The sequence below is a fragment of the Podarcis raffonei genome, chromosome 14 (assembly GCF_027172205.1).
Source record: "Podarcis raffonei isolate rPodRaf1 chromosome 14, rPodRaf1.pri, whole genome shotgun sequence".
Lineage (NCBI taxonomy): Eukaryota > Metazoa > Chordata > Lepidosauria > Squamata > Lacertidae > Podarcis > Podarcis raffonei.
In genome coordinates this window covers 38,444,805-38,466,270 of record NC_070615.1, presented here as the reverse complement: position 1 = coordinate 38,466,270, position 21,466 = coordinate 38,444,805, and the positions used below count along the sequence as shown (strand labels likewise).

General features: G+C 44.6%; 1 protein-coding gene across 6 annotated transcripts in view; it reads left to right on the top strand.

Moving 5' to 3' along the window:
- Positions 1-21,466, top strand: part of SNX29 (sorting nexin 29) — a 213,788-nt gene that overhangs the window by 8,925 nt on the left and 183,397 nt on the right. For 5 of the 6 annotated variants that reach the window (XM_053364008.1, XM_053364009.1, XM_053364010.1 and 2 more), the window contains exons 3-11: positions 2,240-2,292; positions 4,265-4,389; positions 6,059-6,239; positions 7,858-7,928; positions 8,615-8,863; positions 10,394-10,772; positions 13,637-13,755; positions 17,796-17,877; positions 18,435-18,517. In XM_053364008.1, coding sequence (XP_053219983.1) covers positions 2,240-2,292; positions 4,265-4,389; positions 6,059-6,239; positions 7,858-7,928; positions 8,615-8,863; positions 10,394-10,772; positions 13,637-13,755; positions 17,796-17,877; positions 18,435-18,517 — 1,342 coding nt within the window. The remainder of the gene's footprint in view (positions 1-2,239; positions 2,293-4,264; positions 4,390-6,058; positions 6,240-7,857; positions 7,929-8,614; positions 8,864-10,393; positions 10,773-13,636; positions 13,756-17,795; positions 17,878-18,434; positions 18,518-21,466) is intronic. The other variant, XM_053364012.1, reaches the window with a different exon arrangement.

The following is a 21,466-nucleotide window of genomic DNA, read 5'->3' as shown; positions in this document are numbered from 1 at the left end:
TGGAGCTGTCTCATTTTGATGCAATTCTAAATAGCTGTGTTGCAATATGTGTGCTTGTTTTGTTTTTGCAATGCAGTTATGTTCCCAAATAATCCTGGATCTTAAGGTCTCTTCCAGATGATCTGTTTATTGAGTTTTTACTGAGCTGTTTACTTGCATAAAGCTTGGGGGGAGGTTAAATGGTGCCCAGTCTGGTTGTTATGGAACAGGCATAGGCAAAATCCGGCCCTCCAGATGTTTGGGACTACAATTCCCATCATCCCTAGCTAAGAGGATCAGTGGTCAGGGACGATGGGAATTGTAGTCCCAAATATCTGGAGGGCCAGAGTTTGCCTATGCCTGTTACGGAACATTCATTCTGGGGTTTTTTTGAGCAGAGGTTATATGACGACAATCATTCATCCTGATTTGGCTGTGTGGTGCATATATGTCTTACCACTAACCCCTTACTTTTCATTCCTCTCCTAACAGCAAAAAGTCAGAATTTTTTTAAAAAAGTGTTTGCTGTATCTGGGCAATGGAACACTTCAATCCACTTAGATTTCTAGTCTGCACTTGAATACCTTCTGCAAAATACTGACAGGCTGGAAGCACCCTCATTTTCCTTTGGCAAATCACCACTTAGTTTGAATAGGAATTGGCCAGGACAAGTAAATCCGTAGAGCTCCAGAAATTTACTTGCCGGATCATCTGCGCTCATGGCTCCTTTCCTGTATTCAAAGTTAGTTGCAGAGGATTTGGAGAAGTTTGGCAGCTTTGGCCACATTTCTCATGCGGAAGCAATAGCAGAGACACTTGAACTGGCGCCTCTTCTTTCTTTTTTGGCCTTCTGCAAATTTCTTTGCACTTTTATTTTGAGTACTCGCTGGCTGCTCTTCAAGGAAAAGCTCCCAGCGCAGCTCTCAAAAAGAGGCAGTAACAATAAAGCTGTGGTTTGAAGCCAGAAAAGAAAAGAAGTTACACAAGTTCATCTAGCCATGAAACCAGGTTTGGAGAACTTTTAGCCTTCTTGATGTTGTGCTTCAGCTTGCATTAGTTCCAGCCAGCATAGCCCAGCTGTCAGGGATGATGGGAGTCGTAGGCTAGCATCATCTGGAATGCATGAGATTATTCACCTCTGCCCTAAATCATGGGTAGGCAAACTAAGGCCCGGGGGCCGGATCCGGCCCAATCGCCTTCTAAATCCAGCCTGCGGATGGTCCGGGAATCAGCGTGTTTTTACATGAGTAGAATGTTTCCTTTTATTTAAAATGTGTCTCTGGGTAATATGTGCGGCATAGGAATTCATTCATTCCTTCAAAATATAGTCTGGCCCCCCACAAGGTTTGAGGGACAGTGGACTGGCCCCCTGCTGAAAAAGTTTGCTGACCCCTGGGGCCTAAATGATGGTCAGGGGTGCCGCAGGCAACACTGGCCTCTGCCCCTCTTTCCTTCCCTCCGTCCTCTGATGCCCTCTTGCATCTCTTGTCAGCCCACTAAGCCTGGGGGCATCCTCTTCTCAGGCCCTGGGGGGTGGGCGGCATGAGGAGGCACCTCTCTTTAGGGTGGGGGGTGGTAGCTCAGAGACCAGGAGCGGGAGCAGTGGCTGCCTGGAGGACTCCCAAGAAGAGGGGAGAGGAGAGGAGGCTGAGGAAACACTCCAAAAAGGAGGGTGTTCGAAAAAGGTGAGAGACTGCCATCTCTGCAGGCTGGGGGGGGGGGTACACACAGTGGTACCTCGGGTTACATACGCTTCAGGTTACAGACTCTGCTAATCTTGAAGTAGTACCTCGGGTTGAGAACTTTACCTCAGGATGAGAACAGAAATCGCGGGGCAGTGGCATGGGAGGCTCCATTAGCTAAAGTGGTACCTCAGGTTAAGAACAGTTTCAGGTTAAGTACGGACCTGCGGAACGAATTAAGTACATAACCTGAGGTACCACTGTAATTGAGATCCTGAGCCCCACAGGGGTGTGCAGAAAGAATGCAATGGTAAAGAATGGTAAAGGGAGCCATGGACTCAAAAAGGGTGAAAACCCTTGAGCTAAGCCAATACATGTGGACTTTTGTAAAATGGAACGGCAGTTTGATTTTACAGCCAAACCTCATGCTTCTTTCACCTACATAGTTCCAAAATCTTTTTTTTTTTTTAAAATGGCTTTTTAACTAAAGGTGTATGGTGACTCAATTAAGTTGAGTATCAACATATTTAAAACGCTCCTTATCGCACCATTGATGCTGACGTATCTGTTCATTACAGTGCCAGATCAGATTTGGAGGGAGGAAGGAGATTGCTTCCGATTCGGACAGCAGGTAAGTCTGAAAGGATATTGAATAAATGGCACTTGTTTTTAGTCATATGTGTCATCAGCTGGCTTGATGCTTCATCTTGCCTGATAGGTACATCCAGGCTAGTCTGGGAGAGTGGGGAGGTAGTTGTTAGAGAGTTGTGTTTGTGCTGTGTGCAGGATGGTATGAGGCAAGCGTTTACAACCTCTGCAACGCCTGGTGGGGCAGTACCATAGGATGCACAACAGCAGCATCTTACTTGACTTGCCACCCCCCCAATAAATTGGTCCTTGATAGGGGTTCAATAATTGTTGGTCCTTCAGGTTCATCAAGCTCCCCTGTGGATTGCTGTGACTAAGAAATAAGTTATTTCCCGCAATGGTATAATCTTCGTTGTTTTTCTTAGAATGGAAATTCTCTTGAGCTTATTTTGGGAAGAAGCGATGGCAGAACTTCCCCATTCTTCAGTTTCATTTCCATCTCAATGTGGGAAAGATTTGTAGCGCTTGTTGGAAGTTATAAGGAGGTTTTTCTATTTCTATGCCTTGTGGGGTTAATCAGGCTCTGGGGAAGATAACATCAGGTGTCAAAAGCCAGGGTCTTTAGCACTGGCTGAAAGCTTTCTAAGGAAGATTCCAGGCTTTGGGGAGGGAGTTCCACAACTTGGGGGTGCCAGAGAATGGCTTCTCCTGGGCCACCTCCACCCCGAACCTCTGAGGTTGGTGGACCTACCAAGAAGCCCCCCTCTGCCTATCTTAATCCCCAAGGATGTCTGCGGGGAAGTAGATTGTATTTGGCACCTGAGTCATTTAGAGATTTTAGTACTAACATGAGCACCTTAAATGAGGCCTGGAAATGAACTGGCAACCAGTGTGGCTGTTTCATAGCAGGGATTATGTGCGATCTAAATGGAACCCCAGCCAGTAACGTAGCCACATGGGCATTCACAGCTTCTTTACTCCTCCCTGGCCCTTATTTGCTGCACCCTATGTCTGTGTGGCTTGGGGATGCGGGTGGCGCTGTGGGTTAAACCACAGAGCCTAGGACTTGCCGATCAGAAGGTCGGTGGTTCGAATCCCCGCGGTGGGGCGAGCTCCCGTTGCTCGGTCCCTGTTCCTGCCAACCTAGCAGTTCCAAAGCACGTCAAAGTGCAAGTAGATAAATAGGTACCGCTCCGGCGGGAAGGTAAACGGCATTTCCATGCGCTGCTCTGGTTCGCCAGAAGCGGTTTAGTCATGCTGGCCACATGACCCAGAAGCCGTACGCCGGCTCCCTTGTCCAATAAAGCGAGATGAGCGCCGCAACCCCAGAGTCGGCCACGACTGGACCTAATGGTCAGGGGTCCCTTTACCTTTACTTATGTCTGTGTGGCTTAGTGTGTCTTCCGAACCAGGGCTTGTGGTTCAGCTCTCTCCTCACTAACCACAAGTTGGAGCCAAGAACAAATCTTTAGGCATGCTGCCTCTGGATACAGCCTGTAGTCATCGTGATGAGCAGACCAATGTCTTACCCTCCATGACTTTGTCTAACCCTAAGCCACCTAAGTTGTTGACCGTCACCAAGTCTTGTGGCAATGAATTCCACGGGTTAACAGTGGAATCCACCAGTTGCTCGTGAATCCTGTGCACCTCTTTACCATTTCTTCCACCCAACCCCAAAATTCATGCCGTAGGACTTGTGAACTGTGTCTGTTTCTCTGATTGGGTCTCTGCCTCGGGCTTGGCTCCCATTCCTTCTGCTTCCCCAGCCTTCCCAGTTTTGCTGAGTAAAGTGGATAGGAAGCCTCTTTTGACCTTGACTTGCGGATGAGTAGCAGGAACCAGCAGGTTTTGAGGCCTGATTGCAGCAATCAGTGAAATAGGTTTCTGTGCTAAACTGGGGTATCGTTACCGTCTTGCATTGACTTAAGCTGGGAGGTGGAGAGTGCCTTTAAATCTTGTTTCTCCCCTTCTCCCTTTCCTACGGTGCTTCTTATTAAGCTTTGTCTGTTTTGCAGAGTTACATGTCTCTGTGCTCAGTTCGAATCTGTGCTTCAGCATGGCTTGAAGAGGACCCGGGGATTAGCCTTAACAGCAGCAGCTATCAAGCAGGCAGCAGGCTTCTCCAGTAAAGCTGAAATGGGTAATTTGGGCTTCCATGGCTCTCAGCTCTTCTTTTTCTTTTTTTTGGTAAAAAAAAATTTAAACAGTCTGACTTGCATGTAAACAGCTGGCAACACATGAGATTTTAATAATGCTGCTGCAATGGCAGAGAAACGGCTATTCTAATTAGTTTGGGTCTCCGCTGCTTCATATGCACCATACATTTACAGCACATGACTTCCCCCAAGGAATCATGGGAACTGTAGTTTACACCTCCCAGAGCTACAATTCCCAGGACCTTTAACAAACTACAGTTTCCAGGGTTATTTCCTGGGGGTAGGGCGGGTCCTTTAAATGTATGGTGTGTGCACAGCCACCGTTTTTTGTGGTGGGCTGCATGCATTATTTTGAGCCGATCCACATATATCCTACTTTTATGTTTATTTTTTTAATAATTTTTTTTAATTCAAAATTAAAACAAAACATATTATCCAGAAACATATCATTTTTATTCCCCCCTCCCCCTACTTGACAGAGATAAACACTGGAGAGCGGCTGCCAGTCAGTGTAGACAATGCTGAGCAAAGTAGAACAATGGTTTGAGGCAGGATAATGTAGTTTTTTAATATGTACTTGTGATGCTGGTCTCATCATAAGAGTTTGAAGAGGGTTTGCTAAATAGATGACTTGGAAAGCAAAAGCTTTTATAATCTCTTTACCCATTATCAAGCTTTTCAATTCCTTGGAATCTGTTTTTAATACTCTACTTAAAGAACAGGCACTTATCCTTAAACGTCTCTGTTAATTAAAATTTCCCCTAAATCAGGAGCAGAAATGTTCTCCCCTAAGCATACTTGCCTGGGAGGAAACCCTCTTGAACACAGTGGGACTTAGATCTGCATTGGATTGTGCAACAAGTTTGGCTAGGCTATGCTAATTAAACGGTGAGTATGATGACCTTTCGACACAGGAGATTAGGTCTGGCGGTAAAAATTCAATTCTGTAGGGATAGCTTGTGAATCGCTTCAAAGCTATTTCCATTCAAGAAGATACAGTATGTGGTTACATTATCAACCAGCTGGAAAACTGGTTTCAAAGCATTCAGCTAGCATTTTCAAGAACAGAATGGGTAGCTTGTTGCTTTAATTACCCTGCGTGCAATTGGCCGAAGATTAAAAAGTGTGACTTGAAATAATGATTATTTGGGAATTGTCACCAGGGTTATGAGGCCCAGTTCAGATGCAATGAGGCCGGTCGAAAACAACAACATCGTTTGTGTGAATCAGCAATGAGTTTATGTATCTTTTTTCCTATTTTTCTGCATTTTCCTCGATTGCTCAGCTGCAGAGGAGACTGCCTGGTTCCTTAGCCACTGTTTCCCATCCTGTGATGTTCTAACCAGGCACCTGTGGTTTCAGCACTTCCTGCAAATCAGGATCCAGGCTTCCAATCCTGGTTTGTAGGGAGCCCTTTAACCAGGATCCTAGTTTGAATGTCGTGGGAAAGCATGGTTGAAGAAACCAGGATGTCTTCTCTGGGTGAGCTGAAGGGGAACTGGAGCTAAGTTATTGTTCGTGCTTTGTTGGAAAATGGCCCCCTTCCATCTGAATTGTGGAGTTGACGAAGGCAGTACTTTTCTGTCTCCTGGGATTTTTGCCGATAAGATTTCAGATCACCTTATGTGTGCCTATGAATTCATACTTTTTCAGAGCCGGTGTTCTGGTACTATGTGAAAGAGGTTCTAAATAAACATGAGCTGCAGCGTTTCTACTCCCTGAGGAATATTACCACAGACGTTGGCAGAGGTCGTGCTTGGCTGCGCTGTGCGCTGAATGAACATTCCTTAGAAAGATACTTTCACATGCTGCTTGCAGATAAAAGCAGGCTGAGGTAACTTCCCTTTTTTGACCCTTTTCCCGACAGGTAAATTTCTACTGGCAGAGGCTTCCTGATGAGCCGCCTGAAACTGCAGCAGCAGGCTAAAATTTCTATTTATGGCATGAACAGATGACGTACTAATTTGATATTAAACAGCGAAGTGTTTGTTCATAATTTAAGTAATTCGCAATTATAGGCAATTCTGCTGCAGCAGAAGATAGATAGATAGATAGATAGATAGATAGATAGATAGATAGGGATGATTCCAAATGCATTAGGTACATAACAATTTTGTATGAGTCTTCAGTTTTCCAATTTTGTTTTAAGGTACCCAAGAGGCTGTATGAAAAAACCCACAAACAGATACTGACCTTAGGCAAGTCACTTGGCCTATATCATTTCATACACACACACTTCCTGCTCAATCTTCCACATGCTCCCATACATATTGACTTGGTTTAAGTGCAATTGTCTGATAAATCATGGTTTATTAGTTGGAGAATGAGCCTTGTGCCCATGCACTCTGTCACCATCCCTCCCCTTGACCTCCTGACTCGGTGCTTCGTTAAACCATGGTTTCCCATTTCATTCTGTTCACCTGCTGCCCTGAAGGCAAGTGTGGGGATGGAGGCTGTCTCTCAGGGCTCATAATCCATGGTTTATTAGACTTGATAGCTGCATCTGGCCCTCTCTAGCTCACGTATCTTCCATGGAAGAGTGTGCATGAGAGAGTTCTGTTTACTGTGCAAAGAAAAGTCTGCATTAGCTCTATTTTTTCAGGATGCAGACTCTAATCCTCATAACACAGCTAAGGTCTCTGTAGATCAGAGTTTACCTATGCCTTAACCCTTCGCTCCCTTCGCTCATCTAGAGCAGTCTTCTTCATCCTGGTGCCCTCTGGATGTTTTAGACCACAGCTCCCATCATCCACCACCATTGGCCATGCTGGCTGGGACTGGTGGGAACTGTAGTCCAACAACATCAGGAAAGCCACCTGTTGGGAAACTCCTGTATAGAGTGGCTGGTCTGGGCATAACGCAAGGTTGGGAATCAGATGAGTAATGCATGGGGCTGGCTTGAGGGACTGATGGCTATGAGGTTTGGTCACCCTGTTGTGTTTGGTGTTTGGCTATTGCTGTGGCTGTTAGCATTGTAGAGGGTGGTGGTGGGGATAGGTTGGCGGGCTCTTTATACACAATCTTTATAGTAGTTTTAATGGGATTTGGAGAAAGCCAGTCCCTGAGCTTTTAAAAACGCACTCGGCAATGTTAAGCCTCAGCAACTTACAAAGTACTATAGATCATTACTATTGAGGAGTCCTTTGTCCGTAACCGAGTTACGGCCTCTTCTCTAAACTGAGGCTGGCTTCACTCTGCCACAGTGCAGTCTTGGTATCTGATCTGTGTCTTGAGAGTTGGAAGAGAGTAGTAAAGAAGTCTGACTTTTTTTTTAAGATCATAAAAGTGTCATGGGCAACACATCTGCCACTTTTCTGCTCTCTTTCAGTTTATAGAAGTAGTGTAGCGCTTCTCCTGTCCCCATCTGAAGTGGAGTTAGTAAGAACCACAGCCTCTTCCGTATGTATAGATTTGTTTACCTTTTTGTCCTGCCTTCTTTTTTTAACATCTAGTGTCTTCTACGAAGACTGGTCCTTCATGATGGATGAAGAGCGCTCTAGTATGATTCCCACTATGGCGGCTGGTATGTATCATCCAGTCTGATCTGTGGGGCAGTTTGTGGTGAAGACTGGACTAGAAATGTTTTAAACACACAGTGCTGGGTAACGTTTTTGGCACTGATAGGAAGAAATGAATTTATTTATATGCTGCTTCTGTGCCAAAATGGCTTCAAAGCAGGTTACATCTATAAAATCAATACACAGTTGAAATGCCCAACGACAGTTCCAATCTCAGTTAAAACAAACAGTTAATAAGCATGACAGTTAAAAACAGTTTAACCCCACCCCACGGTTTAAACAGTAAAATCACAAGTTCCTTTCAGGGTAACGCTTGCCTAAACAGTTGTGTCTTCAGGAGCTGGTGGAATGCCATTGCTGATGGCACCCTCCCATATTTTAGCAGGGAGAACATTGCCCAGGACTAATGCCACCAGTGAAAAATCCCTCATCCGTGTTACCACAAGCTGATAATCATCAGATTGTAGCAAAACTAACTGGGTTCCATTAGCTGACTGTAGTGCCCTTGCTGGGCAACAGAGGGGAAGTTAAAAGGATCAAGTAGCCTTATAATGTTCTTTCTTTTCTTTTTGTGAACCGCTTTGAGGTTTCTTTTACAATCAAGCGGTATATACATTTTATGAAATAAATATTTTTTTGTAAATTTGTCCCCTGAGTTACATTGCATTTCTTTTTTTGCTTTTATATAAAGGGCTGCATTCTATTCTTTTTGCAATCAACATTGATAACAAGGATTTGAATGGGCAAAGCAAGTGCCCTCCCACAGTCTCTGACCTTCTCAAAGAATCCACACAGAATGTGACCTCGTTGTTGAAGGAATCTACTCAAGGAGTTAGCAGCCTCCTCAGAGAAATCACGGCGTCCTCTCCTGTTTCGATCTTAATCAAATCGGATCAAGATGCCGACCCCTTGCCCATTTTATCGAAGAGTCTCAGCGGTGGTAAGTCTTACTGAGCCGACTGCATTGACAGAGGTAGCCTGCAAGAAAAGAGGCTTCTTTTAGATGGTCGCTGTGATTTTGAACATTGGGAGGTTTTCACTCATACCTTATCTCTTAGGCAGCGCCTCTTCCATGTACCCAGTTGTTTGCTTCTGCATGGTATGATGCAATGGTTAGAGAGCAGGACTAGGACATGGGAGGTAAAGGTAAAGGTACCCCTGCCCGTACGGGCCAGTCTTGACAGATTCTAGGGTTGTGCGCTCATCTCACTCTATAGGCCGGGAGCCAGCACTGTCCGTGGCCAGCGTGACAAGCTGCATCTGGCGAGCCAGCGCAGCACACGGAACGCCATTTACCTTCCCGCTGGTAAGCGGTCCCTATTTATCTACTTGCACCCGGGGGTGCTTTCGAACTGCTAGGTTGGCAGGCACTGGGACCGAACGACGGGAGCGCACCCCGCTGTGGGGATTCGAACCGCCAACCATGCGATCGGCAAGTCCTAGGCGCTGAGGTTTTACCCACAGCGCCACCTGCGACCTTTTTGGGACACGGGAGACCAGGGTTCAAAACTCCTTTCAGCCACAAAACTCACTGGGTGACCTGGAGTCAGTCACTAATTCTTAGCCTAACCTACCTCACAGGGTTGTTATGGGGGTATTGGGGAGGAGGAAGAACCACATGCCCTGCCTTGAGGTCTTTGGAGGGAAGGGGGGATGTAAATGCAATAAAATGGTCAAGCAGCTAACACATTCCGATAAACACACAATAGGCCAGTTAAGTTGTAGACTTTTCTGTCTGTATCAAGGGGAAAAGACATGCAAGAGACGGCAACTAGGTCGAGAGTTCTCGCTGTAAAGTTAAGAATGACAAGCTGCTATATTGTTCTAGGTCATATCTGTGTTTGCCGTCGGGAATCCATATGAGCTGTAGCGATAACGTGAAGAATAAATTCATAAGAAATTGGTTTCCTTTCTACAGCTGTGCAAAGCCACCTTTTAAAAGCTCATAATTTGGCATGATGTCTGAACTGATAAAATTGCAACAATTTGCTTCACCTCTGGAAAATGGAAAAGTAGCACTTAAGTTGCAGTTCACCTATACATTTGCGAATTCAAACCAAGCTTGGAATTTTAAAACCATGGCTATCACAAACCGTGGCTATCACAAAACCATGGTTTCAAATGACATGCTATAAAATCTTGATTCTAGAAATAAGCTAGGCTTAGGCATAATTATTAAGTAGCTCAGTTAGTAGAGCATGAAAATCCTTAGGATTGTGGATTTGAACCCCACATTGAGTGAAAGATTCCTGCAATGCAGGGAGTTAGGGACCCTCGTGGTCCCTCTCAACTCTACAGTTCTGTTATTAGAATCCTGAAAAACTATTAATTCACACTCTTCCCTCCCCCCAGTTGCATATATGCTACCCTGTAAAATTAGAATAAGCTTTCTAAAATAACAAAACCACTTTTCTTATAGGCTGTGTGTTTTGAAATCTTCTGTGTTCATCTCTCTCTCTCTCTTCTGCAGATTTAAAATGCAGAAAAGATCGGACGAAGAAAAAGAAGAAAGTCACAAATATCATTTCGTTTGATGATGAGGAAGATGAACAAAACCCGGGGGATGTCTTAAGGGGAATTGTTGCAGGGGAAAGCTCCGAAGAAAACTTGGACAGGTTTTCCCCCTACGTAGCTTCTCCCCCTGGCCCCGGAGAGACGCTAGCTAAACTGAGCGGGGACCAAAGTGTGCCTTTGTTGAAAAATGATTCTGTATATCTCAATGGGGACTGTGGCTTCCAAAAGTTGGATGTGAAAAGTATAGACGATGAAGATGTGGATGAAAATGACGAAGCGTACGGCAAAATTTTAGGAAACCGCTGCATGGCAGAAGACACAGAGTCTTGTGGAAAGTGAGTATTCTGCAGTGTCCCAAGACATGTGGCATTTCCCTATTAAGAGGCAAACTCAAGAGATTCAGGGGTTGTTTTGTCTCGCATGGCTTTTATCTTCAGGTTTGGGGGCCAAATTCCACACTCGCAAGTCTCTCTCTCTGGCCCTCGTACCCCTTTCCCCAGGCCACTCCCACCCTGGCCCTGCTTTGAACCCCCAAGTGTTTTTGCCTGGCTTGAAGGTGTCCTTCAACTCTGATACTGGCCCTAATTTGCCTGAATGGAGGCTAGAGATGGGTGTGCGAGTGTGTGCAGAAATTACCGTACAAAGGAAAAAATGACATTTGTGGCTCCATCTGCTTTTGCCTCTGGCTCTGCCCCACACCTGGAAGGCTGCCCAAAAGGGAATGCAGCCCTTGGGCTGAAAAAGCTGCCCCACCCCTTGATCTTTGGGGGATTTCATTTTCACCGCTTTCTGAACCGGGTGGCAGAGTCCTCCTTGCTACCTGTCCTGCCTTGGCCAAGTTTGTCATGAATCTTCTTGGACTTTGAAAAATGGCAACTCCCTCTTTCTCTCTCTCTCTCTCTGTGTGCTTGTGCATGCACAAGAACATATTTATCTAGAAAGCAATCATCCTTTTTAAAGATCTACTGTAGGAAGCTGCCTGCTACAAAGTCAGGCTATTGGTCCATCCAGGTCAGTATTGCCTATCCCAGTGGTCCCAGCTGTGGACAACTCTCATCATCCCTAGCTAGCAGGACCCGTGGTCCGTGATGATAGGAATTGTAGCCCCAAAGCAGCTGGAGACCCAGCTTTTGAAAACACTGGTCTACCGACAGAATGACTGGTAGTGGATCTCCTGGGTTTCAGTCAGCTCCTAGCTCCCCCTGGGGATTGATCCTAGGACCTTTTGCAACCAAAGCAAGTGCCCAACGTCTGAGCCACAAAGGAAGCATGTGAGCAAAGGACCGTACAGTCCATACAATGCCACAGCATTGCGTTAACCCAGTGCAGTGCTAGCCCTTGTCCAGTCCTGGTGAAGAGAAGCTCCACGGTCAAGTTTGGAAGAAGCAGCGGCTGGGAGCAGATAGCCAGAGCAGGGGAATGACGGGCAAGGACCCATGTATATCCACCGAAGAAATTGGCCAGCTCAGATGCCAGATGGAGCTTGATGCAAACTGTAGTGAAATACAGGCAGTTCTGCCACAGGGGGGCAGTTTGGATCCTCAGTGAGACCTGATCTCGGAAGAAATCACTTGGTACATTTACCTGAAGAGCTTGCAGAGCTGGCTTTGGATTTGGGTTAGACGTTTCCTGCAACAAAACCCCTTATTATTAGTGGAAACTCAAGACACTTTACAATCACCCTAGATCAGTGTTTCTCAAAGTGCGGAATGGGTACCCCCAGTAGCACACGAAAGAGTTCAAATCGTACATAGCAGATTTTTAAAATGGTGCTTTTTTTGTTTTTTTTAAAGCTGCAGAAAACAATTCATTAAAATTTGAATATATTATCTTCATCTGAGAAGGCGGTACATAATTACACTGTGGTGAATGATACCCCATTGGAGTCATTCCCTATTCAGATTAGACAGGGGCTGACCGTTTTTTATTTTGCCCTCGTGTTGAAGACTTTCTTATTTTGGGAAGCCGCCTTGGAAGGATGATCTCACCCCGTGTGCCATATCAACTTCTGGGCTTCTACCCTGTACTGTGTTCACAACATGATGCTGTTTTGCAGATTTTTAATTTTTTAATTTTTGCCTTGCCTTGAAATTTTTGGATGTAAAGTGATGGATAGATGAAGCGTCTGGATTCATGCTTAGAGTCAAGGCCCAGATCTGGTGCTTCTGTAGGTGACGCTAATGATGGAGCTGAACCCATGCCCTCTGTGTCTGCATTCAAACCACTGCTCACGTCACAACAGCCATACAGAGTGTTTGCCTGGTACTGGGTGTTTGTGCAGAGTCTGGTGCTTCTTACTTTGGGCAAGCAGTGTGGTGTAGTGGTCAGAGCGTTGGCCTAGGACCTGGGAAACCAGGATTCAAATCCCTGCATAGCCGTGAAGCTCGCTGGGTGACCTTTGGCCAGTCACAGTCCCTCGCCTAATCTACCTCACAGGGTTGTTTTCAGGGTAAAATGAGGAGAGGGGAACCATATGGATATGAATGTAGTAGCAATAAGGGAACAGTAAATAAATAAAAATAGCAAAAGTTGGGATAGCTGACCAGACACGTTTACCAAAATGTTCATGGATGTTGATACATACTTTTGTATGTATGTTTTGTGAGCTGCTTTGAACACACTTACTTTTTTTATTTTCAAGACAAAATTATGAAGTTAAAGTAATCTAGTAAGAAATAAATAAAAACAGAAGTGTGTCGGGGTGGGGGAGTACAAAACAATGACAGTCGGGTTCACAGCCATTGCCTAATAAAACTAAAGTACATTTTCAAGAGACTGCACAATGCGTTGGATGTTACAACAAAACCCAACCTAATACAACGAAAATGCAAAGCAAATGTTATGAAACCAAATAAAGCCACGTTTCATTGGGACTTGCCATCCCCAGGATTGGCTTGTCATATAAGTAAAAAATGGCTGCCAAATTGGGGGGGGGGTTACATAGGTTTAGCTGCACCCCGAAACACTCTTAATTTATAAGTCAGTTTCTCAGAAATGAGAATAAACATTACTTTATGCAACCAAATATTTGTACAACCTGAGAACTCCTTCCAGCCCTGTAGTCGACCCATCAGAAATTGATGAGAGACATAGTTTGCAGTTTGAACACACTTTTTGTTTTCGTGGAAAGGCTGTGTTCCAGTTAAAGCCTGATGTTATACACAATTTTTGTTTTTTGAAAAATGTGGTCGTTATTTAGACCGTCCGAGGGTGTCACGAGCAACTCGCTGGTTTGCGCCTGGTCTCCTCTGCAAGTCCTGAATGATGATTCTGATGAGTTGTTCCCTGTCAGTGCTGTGGGCTCTTTCACCCAGACTGGTGAGTATCTATTGTTAACAGTTGATATCTTTGCAGCCAAGTTCAAAGACTGCCTGAAACAAGTGCCGTATTTTTCGCTCCATAAGACGCACCTGACCATAAGAGGCACCTAGTTTTTAGAGGAGGAAAGGGGGAAAGCCCAGTTTTTTGGGGGGATCAGCTCACAGTTGTGCAGCTTCTTTTGCAAATGGGAAAAGCCCCACTTTTTTGAGAATCAGCTCACAGTTGTGCAGCTTCTTCTGCAAAGGGGAAAAGCCCATTTTTTTTGAGGATCAGCTCGAAGTTGTTGAGCTTACTTTGCAGAGGGGAAAAAAATCCTGTTTTTATGGGGTTCAACTCACAGTTCTGCAGCTTCTTTAAGAAAGGAAAGGGAGCCGTTTCTACAGTTTCCAGACTGATAATCTAATCAGCCAGTCACATGTCGTTGGGGAAACAAACAGCCTCTGTCTGCAGAACATTCAACAATGGAGGCCTGGGCAAGGGGCCGGGCCAGAAAGGGAGCCAGCGATCGACCACACATTCTCTCCATAAGATGCACAGGCATTTCCTCTTACTTTTTAGGAAGAAAAAAGTGCGCCTTATGGAGCGAAAAATACTGTAACTGTAATGCATGGAGGGTGAGTGACATAACACAAAATGTTGGGCTATTTTAAAGGAGGCATGCAAGGAAGTAATTTTTTCTTTGACGCTTTTCTCTCCCCTTGCCTAGTGAGCCTTCTGTATGTTTGTAGTGGAGAGGTAAATGTAGTATTGTTATTGCTGTTACTGTTGTTCATAACAAATTTGCATTAAGAAGTTTACTTGCAACACAGTAAATAAAACTCCTACTTAAAAATACACATCACAATAAACTGAAAACATATATACATTATCATTGTACTCGCTATTCCAGTATGTCAGGGGAAAAAATATGCCTATTTCTCCATCAATTTATTTGGCTCACTTGCTCGCATTCTCCAATAATAGGTTGTCTTGGTCCTTTTCACTATAGTTCAAACATTTTTAATCCGCTCAAAGGTAGTGTGGGGAAGTTGGTTTCTTTCAATAGCTTGTCTGTTCATCTAAGTGAGCAACTGAAACAGCCTGTACAATGAGAAGTCAAAGGCTGCTGACATTCCACTAGACCTCGGAGTAATTTATTAATAGAAGGAGGAGAGAAGACGAAATACAAATAAGTGTGGCCCGTGCAAATAGCTAACATGAAAAATATGGCTGACAAGGAAAATATAGTTCATCGCTGAACAGAAAGAGAGGTGCCAAGCCTGAAGATTGACAGTCACTTGTAAATCATCACATAGAATGAAAATTTGAGCTTTTGTGCAACTTGCATTCATCTCGCTGGGTCTCTTTGGGTAGATGGTGCCCTTTTGTGTTTTTCTCTTTGGCAGCTATGAGTAAAAAAGACCTGAAAGGGTTAACTGCTGCATCCAGTGCCCTCCTGTGGATTTAACTCTGCAGCATGGTATAAATAGTTGAAAGGCTTGCATACAATTGATCAAAGCCTCTCTTTTAAAAAGCCATTGTCAGGTTCCAAATGGAATGCCTACCTTTCTATTAAAGACTGAAAAGGGTTCAGATGCCCTGCAATTCTGCCCGCCCCCCAAACCTCCCCAATACAGATAAACCCTTATGGTAGAGCACTGGAATCTTGTTATAAAAGGCTTTATTTTGGAGGGTATGAAAACCCTAGCAAGAAGCAGCTCTCTGGGGCTAGCAAGGCAAGCTGCAGCTATTCAAGTGCCCGGACCACCTTCCTTCTCTCTCTGAGTGCAGATGGGACACAGCGCAAGGACCTGTCCTTTGCATTTGTTGTTTCGGCATCTTTTTTTCAACACACATCAACACTGAGAAGCCAGCGAGACAATGGCAAATGGCAAGAGTTCCTTTAGAGATCTAAAGAAGAGTGACACTTGAACTGGCCTCTGGAAATGCCCGGCTAAACGATCTTGTCCCATTGAATGCAAAAGGGAGGTGGAGGGGAGACTTTTCAAAATGTTCTGTCGGACACTCTGCTGTCAATCACCTGTCTGACAGTCAAATTCCCTCCTCCCCTCCCCATTTCTTCTGTTTTCCTTTTCTCCTGCCTCTTGCACAGCTGATCAGGTATGGCTTGATGGAGCATCTAACTTTGAAAAGGACTGTTTTTGATCCTGAGGGAGCTGAAAAATAATGGCTATGGGGCATGGGGTCATACCCAACTAAGCAAACCCTCTGAACGTAATGAACCTAAGTTAGTCCTGCCCATCAGCTTCAACAGGTGTGCACAAAGTGTAGATACAATTCATCATCTGTAGCTGTACCTTAGTCCTTAAATACCACCATCCCGAGGTCCACATTTCTTGCTGGGCAAATTTCCAGCACCAGCTGGCAGCCAGAGCCTGAGCCAGAGGCAATAGTGAGCAGAGCAATAAATTGAATTTTACTTGCATACTGTAGACTACTTTCTATTGATGCATATCTTCTAGTAACCTGGGTGTGAGTCTTTTTCCTTCTAAGCGGGTTCCAGCCCTAGTCCCTTGACAAAGACAGATGTGGTCTCCCTTTCCCGAGTCTAAACATCCAGCGCAAAACCAATATCCAGCCTGAAGACTGGACAGTGAATGCAGATTTTCCTCCATTGTTCTAAAATAATTCTCTCCTTCAATGGACAAGCAAGAGACCTGGTTTAGTAGGGAGTGGCTTGAGCCAATTTTTCCTCTCCATAGTGGCTTTGGAAAGTCTTCATGAGCTGCAGAGTTGGCACAGACTGCCCTGCCGGTAACATGGTTCTGACGTTGGGAGTCAGGCTGGGGGCAGAAGTGGTTGGCTGCTGCAGGTGGAAGTTCCCAGAGGGCCTTGGTCCACGTAGTGAGCAAACCGGCAAACCCCTGTCACCTTTCCACCTCTAAGGTTGGGGCAGGGGAGTTATCCTTGACCTTGTCACTGATGGGTGGGGTGGGAACTGGGATCCTAGCAATCACAATTTTTGGCTTGTCTGCCAAAAGTTGTTCACTCCGGGCAGGATGCTGTTACTTTTCTGTAAATTGGCAGTGACCGTGACCCACATCTCATTCAATGTGAGGACCAACTAGTGGTTGGGCTTTGCAAAGTGACTGTATAATGATGATGATGATGATGATGATGATAATTTATTATTTGTACCCCGCCCATCTGGCTGGGTTTCCCCAGCCACTCTGGGCGGCTTCCAACAAAGATTAAAAATACATTAAAATGTCACACATTAAAAACTTCCCTGAACAGGGCTGCCTTCATATGTCTTCTAAATGTCAGGTAGTTGTTTATTTCCTCGACATCTGGTGGGAGGGCGTTCCACAGGGCGGGTGCCACTACCAAGAAGGCCCTCTGCCTGGTTCCCTGTAGCTTTGCTTCTCGCAATGAGGGAACCGCTAGAAGGCCCTCGGTGCTGGACCTCAGCGTCAGGCAGAACAATTGGGGTGGAAACGCTCCTACAGGTATACTGGGCAGAGGCCATTTAGGGCTTTAAAGGTCGACACCAACACTTTGAATTGTGCTCGGAAACGTATAACACCTCTATTTTACTACAGGTAGTGCTATACCTAATTTCTGTAATCTGTCCTGGTTCCTGAATTCTTGTACTTAAAGGTTGCAGAATGCAGTAATGTTTTACAAATATTTTTTCTTTTTCTTTTACGAATTCATAAAGATACTCTTAAGTCCCATTGAACTGAGTTATGTGAACTATAACTGCTTAGTAGTTAAGTCTAGCATTGCACACTTTATTGTGTGGTTTGTAGGGATCTGATTCTTGGCAAGCGGGCTGTCAGTCTTAAATAAAGATGTCGAGTAATCGGTGGATTTCAGCCTCCGTACTGGCTGATTCCCTTGATTACAATATTTAATTTAGTGTATCATTGCACTCTATGAAATTGTCCCAGAGTGGATTTCTCACAAAGCTGAATTCTGAGAGTGAAAATTAACAAGGTTGCTTTCAAAAGTGGACCAGTGCCTGGAAGAAAGTAACATTGAACTAGGACCTATGTCATCTTTCTTCTAACAGTGTTATCCATGTGCTCTTTTAGGTAACCTGGAGAATGGTGATGAGCACGAAACACCTGATTTTTCAGGAGAATTGGCTCGGGGAAATGCCAACTCACATTACAGGTATAAGGCAGATTAAGTTTTCTACTTTTCAAACAAGCCCATACAACTTTCTGTTTTCTTCCTGTCTAAAGCTTGGTATATGTGTAATGGCAAACCATGGTTTGGCAGTTTATGATCGAGGTTCAGGCTTGTGTGCTTCCTCTTTCTTTACTTACTTTGTTTATGCAAGCCATAGTTTGCTGTTGCATCTGAGCCAAGGAACAACTGATTAGCGCAAACCATTCATGCCTGCAAACCCTCGGAGAAATGTGTTTCAAAATGAGGTGTGCATGGAAACTATGCCTTGCAGTAACAAATAGTTCACAAAGGAAACTGGAGAGGGGAGCTGGTGCATGAGCCTGGGACTCTGTCAGGAGTAAAGTCAAGGGAACTCAATTTTCTGGGGATCTGGATAATGTAGTGGCATGTTATGGATAACTAATTCTAGTCATTATGGTGCAATCAAAATGAATGAGAGTTGAACGTTGAAATGGATTGTGCCCAGTCTTGTTCTTGTAGTTCAAATGTCTTCCGTAGGCTCTTTTTCAGGTTTACCTTTCCCCCCTTTTTAAAATCAGGGAAGAAGTGAGCCCCCCTGTCAAAGAGAACTCTCTGCATGATCTGCTGCCCTCGGCCGCTGTGCCAGAACCAATGACTGTTGGTAAGTCTCTGCTGAGCTGGATTAAGAAGGCTGCTGTTGTTGTCTTTCCATTCCATCCAAGCAAATTCTTTGTCAGGATAAGTTCCAGTTCACTGGCCAGCATTGGCAAGAGGTCCTATCAGTTTCATAGAACTGATTCAGCCGTCTCCCTGCATAGTGGCCTCCCGATGTTTTCCACTTCAACCCTCATCAGCCCCAGCCAGCAGGGCCAGTGGATAGAGATGGTTGGAGCTGTACCCTGACAGCATCTGGAGGGCATCAGATTAGGGTAAGATGGGCTAATTCAAATTTTGGGGCTATAAATCGGTAGCCCAGTAGGCAGTGAAACACAATATTAGGAATATAAAACCCAAAAAATTGGAAACAAAACCCCTATAACTTTAGAAGAGCATTGCAGGATCAGATGAAAGGCTCAGTTAATCTTTCACTATGTTTCTAATAACAGTTGGCTAGATGTGACTTGAAAGCATACAGCATCTTCTCCCCCTTATTGTGACCCCCAAGGTATAACTGCATGCAATCAGCAGGGAAAGAGGTGGGGAAAGCTCTGCTTTACTCCAAAGCGGTCTGTTGTTAATTCCATCATTAGTTATTGCGTTTATGGAATCTTCATAAATGAAATGAATTTGACTTCACATCCAAAGGCGAACTCCTCCGTTGTCTTCCGAGACTGATGGATGCCAACAAATACCAATCTCTTACTAGGAAGAATCTCAAAAGCAATTTCACAATACAGTCATACCTCGGGATAAATACGCTTCAGGTTGAGCGCTTTCGGGTTGCGCTCCGTGGTGACCTGGAAGTAACGGAGCGCGTTACTTCCGGGTTTCACTGCTCGCGCATGCGCAGACGGTCGAAATGACATCATGCGCATGCGCAGAAGCGGCAAAATGCAACCCACGCACGCACAGACGTGCTGTCGCGTCTTGCATTCTGTTCAGGATGCGAACAGGGCTCCGGAACGGATCCCGTTCACATCCCAAGGTACCACTGTACATTAAAAACAGTCACACGTATAAAAACAAATTGAAATGTGTTCAGATATTGACTGGGATTAAAAAAAATTCTCTGTATGGAAGGGAGGAAAGTCTTTGACAGGTGCCCCAAAGAGAACAGAGAAGGAACCTGTCTGATACGCAGCTGGAGGGAGTTACCATAGGCTGGTGCTTCCTGGTTCTGACCTTGTGCAGAACAGAGTCCTGATCAGATGGTCTCTGCAGTGATTGGTTGGATATATAAAGGATGAGACCGTCTAGTTGCTAGTGGGTTGTCTGTTGTGGAAGGACTTCAGCTAACCACCATTCTTTCAATCCAGGTTAGTCATGGCTGTGTATATCAAAGCCATTATTGGGTTGAGGCCAATATGCTGTGACATCTTGTATATCCATCACAATCTCAAAGATAACCCTGGGAGTCCGGTCTTGTCTGTAGTGTCCAAGCACTGAATGATTATTTTGGTGACTTCTGTGTTCCATTGAGCATCTTCCAAAAGCATCACTTTGTTATAGTTTTTAGTGTCCGGGCCTAGGCTAAAATTATTTCCATCAGCATCATCTGTTTATTTGCATGCCAGTTTCCCACAAAATTGTGCCCAAATCTGCTCAGCCTCTCAACCAAACAACAATAAATATAACTATTCAAAAGACTTATCAAAAACAATAAAAAAATCAGCAAATATGGAAAATAAATCCATATTACAGGTGAAGAGCAAAGGCTTTTGAGATGTTCGTTCAGTATTTTGTCTGTTTCATTATGCTCTTGGAGCTGAAATTTAGAAAGTGCGCCTTAAATTCAACCTGCCATAAACATTCAGTACAGGCTGGGAATTTATATATGATTTATCCAAATCTGCATCTGCCATTATTTTTTAGGTGCTGAATTTGTTTGTGCAACGTGGCAGGGAGGTTTAATATCTGGAATGCAGAGCTTGTTTTGTCAAAACAGTTTTTAAAAATAAAACCGATTGGCAGCCGATAGATTTCCATAGATTGGCAGTAAAAGCTTTCTTCCAATGAGTATTAAAAAATTGTTTGAGTCTTCCTTGTTCAGGGCGCTAAAATATTGGTCACCAGTAGGGGGAGCAATTGCTCCTGCTCTCACTTGCTGCTTCTAACTCTTGGCCAATTTAGCAAAAACATTATATGGGATAATTTTTCTCTGCTTTCGTGGGTGATATTTAACCTCATTTTCAGCTATCCTGGAAGTTGATTTAAACCCTTAAACATCAAAGGTCAACCCAGGGTACCTATAGAGCAGGAGACATTAAACATCAAAGATAAACGCTGGCTCACCTTTTAAGCAAAGAGGGTGTCTCCCGAAGTCGGTGTAGGAATTCCTCGCTTAACACACATGGTTTGCAAATAAAATAAAAGTCCTAATAGAAAACTGAAGCAAAGTTGGTTCCACATAGTAATTGGGCACTTATGTGGTCACTTGCAGTGGTCTCAAGTTGTGGTCCAATCACCACTCTAACTCCAGCGTTCCCCAACCTGGTGCCCTCCAGATGATGTTGATTGGTTGTTGAGCTATGACTGCCACCACCCCTGACTGTTGGTTATGGTGGCTGGGTCTGATGGGAGTTGCAGGTCAAGCACATCAGAAAGCGGGTAGTTTAGCCTCCTTGATCTAGTGTTTAGAGTGTTGGACTCCTGGTAGTCAGTCAGTCAGTTTTATTGCACACAGCCAAAGGCAGCCACAATGTACACAGAATCATTCAACAATTAAAAGAAAATATGCTGGATTAATACAAAAAACTTAAAACATTTATATTGTCAAGACATTACCTACTCTAAACAGAACTATAAATGTACCATAATATACAGGTTGGGATGCGGGTGGCGCTGTGGGTTAAACCACAGAGCCTAGGACTTGCCAATCAGAAGGTCAGCGGTTCGAATCCCCGCGACGGGGTGAGCTCCCGTTGCTTGGTCCCTGCTCCTGCCAACCTAG